At 44.7% G+C, this 13,570-nt stretch overlaps 1 protein-coding gene across 7 annotated transcripts in view; it reads right to left on the minus strand.

Annotated features, from left to right (window-relative positions):
- The window catches only part of SMG7 (SMG7 nonsense mediated mRNA decay factor), a 76,227-nt gene that overhangs the window by 14,205 nt on the left and 48,452 nt on the right, over positions 1-13,570 (minus strand). For all 7 annotated transcript variants that reach the window (XM_056531871.1, XM_056531867.1, XM_056531873.1 and 4 more), the window contains exons 7-16: positions 10,948-11,098; positions 10,739-10,874; positions 8,459-8,621; positions 6,553-6,709; positions 5,985-6,055; positions 3,087-3,147; positions 1,667-1,786; positions 1,022-1,454; positions 793-916; positions 281-663 (exon numbers count right to left, since the gene is read on the minus strand). In XM_056531871.1, coding sequence (XP_056387846.1) covers positions 281-663; positions 793-916; positions 1,022-1,454; positions 1,667-1,786; positions 3,087-3,147; positions 5,985-6,055; positions 6,553-6,709; positions 8,459-8,621; positions 10,739-10,874; positions 10,948-11,098 — 1,799 coding nt within the window. The remainder of the gene's footprint in view (positions 1-280; positions 664-792; positions 917-1,021; positions 1,455-1,666; positions 1,787-3,086; positions 3,148-5,984; positions 6,056-6,552; positions 6,710-8,458; positions 8,622-10,738; positions 10,875-10,947; positions 11,099-13,570) is intronic.

Below are 13,570 nucleotides of genomic sequence, written 5' to 3' on the forward strand. Positions count from 1 at the left end.
ACATTTATTCCAGATGCACAGACTATGGGATAAGTCTCTGACTTTGAAAAGCTCCCATATGAATGGAGCAGCAGCCTGTATACTTTATTGTCACTCCATTCATGGTTTTTGGGAGTAACAAAGAAAGGCATGTACAGTTCTCAGCTATCTATGGCCCTGCCATTGACAATGAATGGAGTGGTAGTGGAGTATGCACTCAGACTCTTTATTGAGACGGGAGCTTTGAGAGTCCTGGTCTAGAAATGGATTTCAATGAATATAAAATTATAAAGACTGATACCTGTTGGAGAGAGGGGTGGTGCTGTGGGTTCTTTCCAAGTGACTGTATAGGTTTAGTCGGCGACTGCTGCTGCTGTGCCATAACTTGGATCTGCAGCTGTGCTGAAGTGGGTGTGCTTGATTGAGTTGGAGAACTTGACTGTGGCTGTGATTGGCCAGGCAGCTGGTTACCAAGAGCTCCTTGGTTAGGTGTCCCAGGGCCCGATGGCCGCTGCTGACTATAAGGAATGTGGGACTGTTTCCCTGGAGGCCCCTGACTCCCAGCAGAAGAATGAGATGAAGGCTGCAGGAAAGATCCAGGAACATTGACTCCAGGAGGAAAGGTATACCCAGAACTCATTGAGAATGCCACAGGAGGGATGACATAGGCAGGAGGAGGAAATCCTGCAGAAAAAGAAGAAGTGTAGCCAGTCAGGATCCTTGGAGTGCAGGGTTATTAACAGATAAACCAATACCAAGACACATTTACTGAAATGTATAAAAAAAAAAAATAATAATAATTGTATGACAAACCTGGTCGACTAGGCAAAGGTGGAAAGGCTCCAGGGTGGTGAATAGGTATGAACTGTGTGTTGGTGCTCGGACTTGATGTTGGAGTCACTGGCGTTTTCCTTGCCTCAGAGACTGGCGTTTTCACCTGCAAAGGACAGGAAGGTTAAACAAAATCTTCTCGATAAAAAAAAGACACACAACATTGGGAAGTTTTAGCAGCCATTACTTTGTTCCGATATGTAGTACCTACCTGCACAGCAATACTCTGTTTTGCTGGTTCTTGCACCTTGTCAGTACTGACCTTCTTGGGTTCAGTCTTCCGTTTACTGGTTATATCCTTCTTGTTAGCAATTACATTATTTCCCTTATTAAAGTCTCTCTGCTCTTTAATAGCATTGACTGTTCTTGTGTAACTCCGAGCTGGCACCTCACGGTTTACCTCCTGGGGTTTAATGTTCTCTTTAAAAGTAACCACAGGCTTTTCGGAAGATTCACAGTTGGGACTGCGCCCGGAGGAAAGGACAGATTTCAAACCAGGACTTCCCTCTGTTTTCTGAGTGTCTGCTTGTCTAGTCTCCAGCGGAGAGGAAAAATCTTCAGCATCATCTGCATCTTCAATCATGACTTCAGGAATATCAGTGGAGAAGGAAGCTTCACCGTGCACAGTACAGTATTGCATCAGCCTAACAGCAAAATAAAATAATCACAAAATGATCATTCACAAAATTATCATACCAGAGAAATAAAAGGTAATGCACTTGACTGTTTCCACCATTTGTTTCTATAAAGAGCTCGCTCCCTGGTACCTCTGTTTTATGTGATCACTGCGAGTACCCACACCCAGTCTTTCTGCCTATATACTAATAAATAAAAAGCATTTATTAAGAGCACACACCTGCACTGGTTTTCAGATATCCACTTTCCTAGCGAGACAAGGCGAATTGGTCGTAGTCGGCGATGCTGAGTCTCCCGGTCGCCAATAATGGCTTGGTGGCCTCTAGAGAAGTCAAGGTTTCTAAAAACGAATGAGGAATTTCAGGGGCTAAATTTACATACAATTACAAAAACTGCAGAGATTGCGTAAGGAAAAGTGGCTAACATGTCTAGTACAAATCAAAACCTGAGCTTTGATTTTTTGGTATGATTTGCCCATAGCAACAAATCAAAGCTCAGGTTTAGTTTTAACCAGAGCTCCTTAAGAAATGAAAGATGAGCTGTGATTGGTTGCTAGGGCAAATTACACAACTTTAGTCTGGCACAGCTTTTATGTATTTTCCCCGGCAAGTATCAATGGGACATATTTATCAGTTTCTGACAACCACCATGTATGAAGCATGCTTACATCTACTATGTATGTATATATAGATACATATTTAGAATAAATATATATATATATATATATATATATATATATATGCACAGCATGGATTTATTCACTCATGGCAAGTACAGCAAAGTTTCAAGCCTAAAAATGGCTCCATATGAGCAGAAACTTTGTTGTACTTGACATGAGTAAATATATCCATGTTGTTTTTTTTCAATTCAGAGTGCTGCGCCATTTCTTGTTATCTATTTGGAGGATCGGTGATCAGAGTTTGGGCCGCTGGCACCAACTACATATTGTCTAAGTAGTGCTTCAAGTGTTTTGGAATATAATTATATACACACACACACAAACATATTATATATACACATACACACACACACACACACACACACTTCAAAAAGGATGGTCCAAAATTAAAGGCCTGTAGTAGAAGTAACATGAGGGTTAATGGGCAGTTAGTGAAAAGCAAAGAAAAACTTGCTTAGTCGACCATAGCAACCAACATGGTAAAGCAATGGACACAATGTATCGGCAAGTTCAGCAGCCATGTCTAACGTGTATGGCTAGCTTTAATATATAGGACAACGTACAATAGGGGGGATAAAAAAAACAAAAAAACAAACAGTCTTTATCGGAATCCAAGCTGTGCAGGGAAAAAAAGTCCCTAGAACTTGTACTGTAATTCTATTGTTATTTCTTTTGTGTGTCAAGTTCAAGGGGATTCTTTACTATAACTTAATGTGCAGATCACAATGCTTTGTTCTTAGGTAAAATGTTTTAAAATCCTTCTAGTAAGAGAGAGACTATGTATAGAGGAGAGTCAATGTTGAGTCTCTGTATTAAATGATAGAAGCCAGCTCATACACATTGCAGTTCACAAGCTGCTCCTACAGCTCCTTGAAAATGTACTTATTTAGGGAGAGGGAATACAGTGTCAAGAAACAAGCAAAAACTTACTGAAGAGGAGCCTCAGGAGGAAATCACTTACCTGAAAGCTGGTCGAAGAGCCAAAAACCCCTGGAGCTCAAACTCCTCTGGAAGCGGCAATACTAGGTGAGGAGAAGGGAAGAGACAATGTGAATAATAACTCAATGTACCGTATATACTCGAGTATAAGAGTTTTTCAGCACGATTTTTCGTGCTGAAAACACCCCCCTCGGCTTATACTCGAGTGAACTCTCCACCTCTTGCTGGGAGTTGTAGTTTTGAAACCTCTGGAGGTCCGCAGGTTGAAGACCACTGCGGCCTTCGACATCATCCAGCCCCCTCTCACCCCCTTTAGTTCTGTACAGTATTCGTCTCCGCTCGGCGCTGGTCCGGAGCTGCAGGACTGTCCGGAGAGGAGGTCGTCCGGTGGGATAGTGGTTCAGGGCTGCTATCTTCACCGGGGAGGCCTCTTCTAAGCGCTTCGGGCCCGGCCCCAGAATAGTCACGTTGCCTTGACGACGACGCAGAGGTACGTTCATTACCAACGTACTTCTGCGTCATCGTCAAGGCAACGCCTCTATTCTGGGCCCGAAGCGCGGAGAAGAGGCGCCCCAGGTGAAGATAGCAGCCCGGAACCACTATCCCACCGGACGACCTCCCCACCGGACAGTCCTGCAGCACCGGACCAGCGCCGAGCGGAGGTGAGTACTGTACAGAACTAAAAGGGGGTGAGAGGGGGCTGGATAATGTCGAAGGCCGCAGTGGTCTTCAACCTGCGGACCTCCATAGGTTTCAAAACTACAACTCCCAGCAAGCCCGGACAGCCGATGGCTGCCCGGGCTTGCTGGGAGTTGTAGTTTTGAAACCTCTGGAGGTCTGCAGGTTGAAGACCACTGAGGGTGGATGATGACAAGAGGATGATGAAAGGGGGGTGTGGGATGATGAAGGGGGGGGGGTGGGATGATGACAGGTGATGATGATGAGGGTCTGGATGATGACAGGGTGGTGATGATGATGATGAGGATGTTAATGATGGGTCTGGATGATGACAGGGGGGGGGATGATGTATTTCCCACCCTAGGCTTATACTCGAGTCAATAACTTTTCCTGGGATTTTGGGTTGAAATTAGGGGCCTCGGCTTATACTCGGGTCGGCTTATACTCGAGTATATACGGTAGATGTGAACCACTGGGATAAATCATATACATTAATTTAAAAGTAAGAACTTCCCATTCTTCTGGAGCTCAATAATTTTCAATATCAACAAATATCCATGTCGTGACTATGTTTTTTATATGTGTGGGGGGGGGGGGGGGAACAAAAACCTACACGTCACAAGGGAGTCAGTCACATTTAAAGTGTACCCGTCCATAAAAAAAAACTTTTTGATCTAATGTAGAGATTATTATTGCTAATGTACATAAAAAAAAATTTTTTTTTATACGTTTGGGTGAAAAAATGCTGTCCCTGCAGCTATTGCCTGTGTGTCTCTGTGAGGAGACCAAATTCAGGAAGAGGGGGCAGAACAAGTAGGGCTCTGTGCAGGCTCCTGGCTTGTCAGTCATCCTGCTGTATGAGCCGGGAAAATGTCACAGAGCCTCAATGCAGAGACCCCGCTTGCCCTCAGCGCACAGAGACCCCGCTTGCCCTCAGCGCACAGAGACCCCGCTTGCCCTCAGCGCACAGAGACCCCGCTTGCCCTCAGCGCACAGAGACCCCGCTTGCCCTCAGCGCACAGAGACCCCGCTTGCCCTCAGCGCACAGAGACCCCGCTTGCCCTCAGCGCACAGAGACCCCGCTTGCCCTCAGCGCACAGAGACCCCGCTTGCCCTCAGCGCACAGAGACCCCGCTTGCCCTCAGCGCACAGAGACCCCGCTTGCCCTCAGCGCACAGAGACCCCGCTTGCCCTCAGCGCACAGAGACCCCGCTTGCCCTCAGCGCACAGAGACCCCGCTTGCCCTCAGCGCACAGAGACCCCGCTTGCCCTCAGCGCACAGAGACCCCGCTTGCCCTCAGCGCACAGAGACCCCGCTTGCCCTCAGCGCACAGAGACCCCGCTTGCCCTCAGCGCACAGAGACCCCGCTTGCCCTCAGCGCACAGAGACCCCGCTTGCCCTCAGCGCACAGAGACCCCGCTTGCCCTCAGCGCACAGAGACGCCGCTTGCCCTCAGCGCACAGAGACGCCGCTTGCCCTCAGCGCACAGAGACGCCGCTTGCCCTCAGCGCACAGAGACGCCGCTTGCCCTCAGCGCACAGAGACGCCGCTTGCCCTCAGCGCACAGAGACGCCGCTTGCCCTCAGCGCACAGAGACGCCGCTTGCCCTCAGCGCACAGAGACCCCGCTTGCCCTCAGCGCACAGAGACCCCGCTTGCCCTCAGCGCACAGAGACCCCGCTTGCCCTCAGCGCACAGAGACCCCGCTTGCCCTCAGCGCACAGAGACCCCGCTTGCCCTCAGCGCACAGAGACCCCGCTTGCCCTCAGCGCACAGAGACCCCGCTTGCCCTCAGCGCACAGAGACCCCGCTTGCCCTCAGCGCACAGAGACCCCGCTTGCCCTCAGCGCACAGAGACCCCGCTTGCCCTCAGCGCACAGAGACCCCGCTTGCCCTCAGCGCACAGAGACCCCGCTTGTCCTCAGCATACAGAGCCCCGCTTGTCCTCAGCATACAGAGCCCCGCTTGTCCTCAGCATACAGAGCCCCGCTTGTCCTCAGCATACAGAGCCCCGCTTGTCCTACCCTCACTTCCTGTATTTGGACTCCTCACAGAGACAAAGACAATAGCTGTAGGGACAAAAATATACACATTTTTTTACCAACACGTACATTTTAACTTACATTGTAACTTACACTGTAACCACAAAACTAACAGGTTTGGATTTTTTATGACTATGGCTTTGCAGTCGAGTTAGGTTACATGTCTCAATCCAACATAGCAAGAACTAATAGTCACTTACAGTTAGCACTGGTCAGGTCTTCCTCTAGAACATGGAAACTGTTTAACAGAGAAATCAGCCAAGGCCAAACACTGTAGGAAGAGGAACAAAATATTCACTATTTTAGAATTTGGGTATAAATGTTAAGTTAGTCAAATGCCACTATAGAACTATAAGCAGCAAAGAGCTTGTTCACACCTATACTCAGGTAAGCACAGTTTAAGCCAATGTGAAACTAAAGACATACGGGAAACATTTATCAAAACCTGTTCAAAGAAAAAGTTGATGAGTTGCCCATAGCAACTAGATCGCTTCTTTAATTTTTGAAAAATGAAAGAAGCAATCTGATTGGTTGCTATGGGCAACTCATCAAATTTTCCTCTAGACAGGTTTTGATAAATCCCCCTAAGTTCTTGTTTACACTGTATCCCTCTGCAGTGGGATACACTGCAGTTATGGGTTTGAGGTACATGTCACAAGCTTTTCACAGCTTATACAGTATTTCACACAGACGCTGATCAGATGACTGACAGATGGGTGTGGACAAGTCCTAACAAAGAAGTTATCGTCTGATCAATGAGCCACTTACTATTGTCTTTCCTCCACAGCAGTCTCCTGAAATACAGTGGGACGCAGCTTCATCCAGTCTAGGGACACCTTGATAGCAGGAAGTGGATCGGCACAGGATGTTTCATCACAGTGACGGGTCTTTGAGGGACTTCTGCAAAGGGTGCCAAGGAACGACACTGTGCAAAGAAAATGGCACATCAATTGACAATGTGAATGTGAAAATAGCTTGTATGCTCTGAAAATAGAGAAAACTGCAGAAAGATAAAGTGAAAAAGATGACAAGTATAAAGTACTACAACATAGATAAAATGACAAATGCTAGATTACCTGTATCCGAACCTGTGAAGAAGATGGAAACGCTACTCTGACATTATAAAAATCTGTGCTGCTGGACCCTTTAAAAGGGCTTCCACTTGAAGAGCCAATATCATTATAGAATATTAATAATAGGCCAGGTTCACACCTAGTATTGTTGCTTTGGCCAGACAGGATTTCAACACAACACGTGTCTTTAAACGCTGCGCTATTCTTCCACTAAAGTTACTGGGGAACAAAATTATTGCAAAACCAGATATGCTGCAGTTGTAAATAATGGCAGAAAACCATAAAACCTGTGGCTTCCAACACAATGCGTAGATGGAAGTTTCAACATATCCTACCAACCATATGTAACATCTGGATGTTGTAGCATTTTTCTCCAACTACACAAAAAAATAGCAATGGAGCAAAACAAATGTAAAAATACACTAACTGAACTCACAGATCATATTCAGATGTTGCACAGCAAGTCCTACAAAGCAAATGAATGGAGTCTTCCACATGAAGTTTAAAATGTGTGCACAGAAAGCAGAGGATTTTCTAAACAACAAAATGCTTACTCTTTAGGTAAAATAAATTAATAAATAAAGACATGCTTTTCATCATGGACTTCCCTTTTTGCACTCTACTTTGAATGTGCAGCTCAGTCCGCATAGAACACATGCAAGCTGTGGATTTGTGAAAGAGATGTACTGCTTCTGTTGTGTCTGAAAATATTTAAAAACCTTCTGACATGTCATAGAGGCATGACATGAGTTTTGGTTGATGGGGGGGCTGGGTGCAGAGACCGCGACATCTACTCCCTGCAGGTGATGGGCATTACAGAAAGTCTACGAGTCCATCTCCTGCAGAGAGGAGAGTGAGGGAAGTAACAGCCCCATTCATTTTAGTGATCAGACTCCCCCAACGATCAAATTTTTTTTACATGTCTCTGACATCAGCACTGTAGTGGGGATGGCATCAAAATTAATGATGAAAAGAAAGTCAGTAGTTGGCTCTAAGTGGATTTCAAGAAGGAGATCTGACAGCATCCAGAAGTGCTGAATATTTAAATGTTTATTGAGTCATCAAGAACATACATGCAGCACTTCGGCTGACAGGATTTTTGGAAGGAATTTGAAAAAAAAAGCCCCTGACTGGTTAAAGGCGATAGGGGACCCCCATACGTGCTCTGTAGCAGAAACGGTGTTCAGTGAGGAACGCAGGCTGCAGCCGGCACGTGCTCCATTCATTTTTATAGGAGTGCCGAAAAGACCCGAGTACAGCACTCAGGCATCATTGGCGTTCCCACATAAATGAATGGAGCGCGTGTAGTCTACCGGTAGATTATATGCGCTCCTCACAGAGAGCCGGGGTCCCGTCATGGAGACTGCAGGAGGGGGCCTCGCTGTCGGACCCTCGCGATCAGCTACTTATCCCCTATCCTGTGGAAAGAGGCTAAGTTAATTTTCACCAGAGTTCTTCTTTAAAATGTTTCAGTCATAATAAACATATGTGCAATTTTTTAAAGATCCTGGACTTCCGGATTCTGTTGGATCTCCACACTTTTATCATAGGGGCCAGTCAGTGTTCTGACTACAAATAATTTAGGAAGAACACACACTTACTGAAGAGAGCTAGCAGCTGAGCCCAGCACAGGTCCTCGTCTTGGCTAAAGCTCTGTTGCTCGGCCTCGGTGCCGAAATTCCGCAGGTGATGCAGCTGAAACAAGTTGATCACTGTGATATGAACCAACTGCTGGGAATTGAAGGCTTTTTGAAATACCATACTCTAAAATTGAAGAAAAAGGAGAGAGTACTTAATACATAACACGAGTAAAGAGACAAAACTATGGGGCTGTGCAAAGTTTTTATGAAAAAGGGTGTTCTGGTATTGCAGCCCATTTAAGTAAATACTGTTGTGCTGCTAGATACAGTGACAAAAGTGGTGCGTGTCCTGAAAGAAGAGGAAAAAAAACAAAACAGACCCATTCTAGTAAAAGGTTTAGCACCTTAGTCATAGCCAGAAGCTTAGAGACTGACACAAATCTTGGGTCCACACTGTTTACTACTTCAATGTTTTTAGATCTTTTACTCAGATGTTTCTATGGTATACTGAAGTGCATTTGCCCTGACAAATCCTGACTGATATTTGCTGGTATCTGAACATCCAACAAGAGTAATGTCCCCAATGATCCAGGAGCAATTTGGAATTCATGCTTTTCAAAACACAATGGCGCACTATGTCACAAGGCAAAAGTGATAAGTTACTTGAACAAAACATTGAAAATATGGGTTCATACCCAGGAAACTCCCCAGAGCTCAATCCCATAGAGAACCTGTGGTTAATCCTCAAAAGGAGGATGGACAAGTGCCAAGCACTCATTAGGCAAGAATGGGGCTGCCATCAGTCAGGATTTGGCTCAGAAGCAGATACACAGCATGCCAGGCCAGAAGGCAACACAATAAGTTCTTGAATAAACCTAATGTACAGTGATCCCTCAACATACGATGGTAATCCGTTCCAAATGAACCATCGTTTGTTGAAACTATCGTATGTTGAGGGATCCGTGCAATGTAAAGTATAGGACAGTGGTCTACAACCTGCGGACCTCCAGATGTTGCAAAACTACAACTCCCAGCATGCCAACGGCTGTCCGGGCATGCTGGGAGTTATAGTTTTGCAACATCTGGAGGTCCGCAGGTTGAAGACCACTGGTATTGGAGGTTATACTCGCGTGTCCCCGCCGCTTTGGACCGTCACTGATGCCCTGGATGTCGCCCGCCATCGCTGTTGACGCGTCCCCGGGGTGTCCCCGATGCTCCGGCAAGGTCTCTGCTGCTTGGGAACGTCTCTCTCCGTCGCCCCCATCACGTCGCTACACACGCCGCTCCTATTGGATGACGACGATTGAAAGCGCTGACGATGCAGGGGATCCCAAAGCGTACGCTACGGAGCCCCGAGGACAGGTAAGTGATAGTCAGCGGACCACACGGGGCACCGTAAACGGCTATCCGGTGACAGCTGAAGCAGTCTGCGCTGCCGGATAGCCGTTTATGCGATGGCTCCGACATACAAAAGCATCGTATGTTGATGCTGCCTTCAACATGCGATGGCCTCTGAGAGGCCATAGTATCTTGAAATGATCGTATGTCGCGGCCATCGTAGGTCAGGGGGTCACTGTACTTGTCAATAAAGGTTTTTAAAAAAATCCAATTCTGATTCCGCTTGTGTGGATTTTGTGCGGAATTGGTCCGCAATCCAAGGGAAAATTCTGCAGAAGTGCGAATGGGAGTGTGGATTCCCACAGAAGTGTATTGGGCTTTCATTTGAGGTGGAATTCCGCTTGAGGAAATTCTGCCGTGTAAATAGACCCTTAGGGTCTATTTACACAGCAGAATTTCGATTTGCAGAATTCCACCTCAAATCAAACCCATAGACTTCTATGGGATTCCGCACTCCCATTCACACCTCAGAAATTCCGCTTGCGCAATTCCGCAAGCGGAATTTCAGGAGTTTGAATGTGAGTGCGGAATCCCATAGAAGTCTATGGGTTTGATTTGAGGAGGAATTCTGCAAACGGAAATTCTGCTGTGTGAATAGACCCTTCTATAGCCAAAAACTGTAGATCTAACTTTTAAAAAAATCAAAAAACGATGTGAAAACTAAAACTTGTATCACACACAGTCGTGACCAAAAGTTTTGAGACATTATATTCTCATTCTGTTATTGCTCTACAGATTTTTGTGTAAACTCTGCTCATGGCTCATTGTGTACCAATACGCTGACGGCATACGCTTGGCTGATTCCTGCAGTTGTCACACACACAACTTTCTCAGATATGTGTTGTCCTGGAAACCTGGATGCTCGGTTGCTCCCGATGACTGAGCTTTTCAAATGCTACTCACCTTGAACTGATCCTCCAGTTGCTCTCGCAAATGGCTCAGTCTGTCCAAGTTTTTTGCTAAATAAACATGTCCATGGAACTGAATGAAGGCCTTGATAAAATCAGAAACACTCCATCGCTTTTTCACCTCCTGACGACTTAAAATAAAGAAAGAACCTTAGCAAAACATAAAACATTATAGAAAAAGAAACATTGTCATTTAACCTGTACCTCTCCAGTTCTTTGGAAAGAGCCTTCTGCAAGTTTGTGGAGGCTGCTGGGAAAGGAAACTTAACAGCGATGCTGCGGCAGTAGTAAAAAATAGTGGTCAAATGATCCCCTTTTGAAGAGGCGAGGATAGCCAGCTGATTATATGGCTGACCTGAAAGACAGAATCATTGGAAAATTCTAATTCACATGTTACTGCACATGTTCTGTTAGGAATTACTGTGTTCATGGCATATCCATAACACATGCTGTAGACCCCAGAAAGGTGCACCTCCTATTTCTGGGACCAATTTACAGATTCCACATTCTCCATACACTACAAGGGAGAAGTAGCTTAGCAGAACCCAGCTCTTGCAGTTGCACACAATGGGGGAGATTTAACAAAATGAGTGCAGAGGAAAAGAGCTGCCCATAGAAACCAACCAGGTTCTTTTTAGTTTTTCTGAAGCCTTTTTAACCCCTTAAGGACAACATGTTTCTCAGTTTTCACACTTTAGTTTTATCCTCATCACCACCTAAAAATCATAAGGCTTTCAATTTTGCACCTACAGACTCCTAAGAGGGCTTATTTTTGGCGCCACCAATTGTACTTTGTAATGACAATCATTTCACCACAAAAATTACGGCGAAACCAGAAAAAAAATGATTTGTGGGACAAACTTAAAAAAAAACCCCGCCATTTTGTAACTTTTGGGGCCTTCCGATTCTACGCATGCACTTTTCAGTTCAAATGACACCATATTTTTCTTCTGTAGGTCCATATGGTTACAAGGATACCTCATTTATGTAGGTTTTATTTTATTTTATTACTTTAAAAAAATTATACCTACATGCACCAAAATTAGTATGTGTAAAATTGTTATCTTTTTAATCGGTAGCATTGTTGTTTTGATGAGACTTTTTGATTGCTTTTTATAAATTATTTTAGGGTAGACAAAGTGCCCAAAAATACGCAATTTTTGAATTATTTTTACGGGTACGACATTGACCGTGCGGTTTAATTAACATTATATTTTTATAGTTCAGACATTTACGCACGAGGCGATACCATATGTTTATTTGATTTTTGTTGACATTTTTTTTTAGTCCCCATAGGGGACTATTACATGCATCCTTGGATTGCATACACTGTTCAATGCTATGCCACAGCATTGCATTGATCAGTGTTATCGGTGCTCTGCTGCTCCAGCCTGGATCTTAGGCATGGAGCAGTAGAGTGACGATCGGACAGCGGAAAGCAAGGTAAGAAGCCTCACGCAGTCCTCTTAGCTGTTCAGGACGCGATTTCACCGCAGCGGACCCAAACAGCCCACTAAGCTAACCGGCAACTGTTTTCTGCCATTTTAGACGCCGCAATCAACTTTGATTGCGACGTCTAAAGGGTTAATACGGGACATCAGCCCGATCGGCAATGTCTGGTATTAGCCGCAGGTCCTGACTACTGACAGCAACCAGGACCTGCCAGGTATGAAGCATGCTCAGCTCCTGAGCGCGCGTTCATAGCGGAAGCCTGCCATGAGCGTAAATGTATGCTCATGTTAGTTAATGGGTTAAAAGTTAAAGAAGTGATCTGGTTGGTTTCTATGCTCAGGTTTTAATAAATCTCCCCTTTAGATCTTTATGTAAAGCACCATACTAAATTATATGAAGAATGTGATGAATTGGAACTGGTGTACAGGAGTACCCAGACCCCTAAATGACCAAAAAAGAGGTAGATCCCATCCCTATCAGGCAAATGCAGCATAGCCTGTGGATTAACACTAAAACACTAAGTAAACTGTATAGCGATTTTGCTTTATGGATACCTGTACCTAATATTCTGAGGATATTATTCCAATTCCCCACGCTTTAATTATGAGAAACCTTAACCCCTTTTTTTTTTATTTTATTTTATTTTTTTAAATCAACAACTGGTGCCATAAAGTTAAACAGAATCGTAAGTTACTTCTATTTAAAGCGTACCTGTCCTAGTGCAAAAAAAAGAATTTTTATGTGTCTCGGCCCTATATATCCAGAGATATAAGCATTTATCTGCTGGTGAGTTACTTTTTCATTGTGCAGGCTGGAGGGGGCGTGTCAGTCTGTCTCCCTCACAGGAGCAAGCCTGTGCAGTCAGCCAATCAGTACTCTCTACTCTGTAACCCTTTCCTCTCTGGTTTTATGCTGTGTCATGTGTCAGAGGAAGATACTTGGAGCATGCCTGCAGTAATCAGAAGACATTATGGTGAATTCATAACAGGATAAAATTTATAAATATAAGAATAGATCTTTATAAAATTAGTGCAAGGATTTTTTAGATAAAAGTACAGCATTTTTATGAATACATGTTCTATCTGTTTTATCTTCTCCTAGTAAAGCTGGATGCTAATCAGCATAGATGTCACTATGTGGGTCATTCATCTTTCACAGACTCCTGAATGTCTGATCAACTTCTTTGTCACTCAGGAGTCCGAGAAAGCTTTGACTATTTCAGCATGCTGGGAGTTGTAGTTTAGTAACAACTGAAGCTGCAATGTTTGTATATAACTGTGTTAGAGCAGTGTTGCCTCCAGCTGTTTTAAAACTACAGCTCCCAGCATGTCCACACATCCTTTATCTGTAGTTTTGTATACACAATAGAAATCTC

Source organism: Hyla sarda, chromosome 7, assembly GCF_029499605.1.
Source record: "Hyla sarda isolate aHylSar1 chromosome 7, aHylSar1.hap1, whole genome shotgun sequence".
NCBI lineage: Eukaryota > Metazoa > Chordata > Amphibia > Anura > Hylidae > Hyla > Hyla sarda.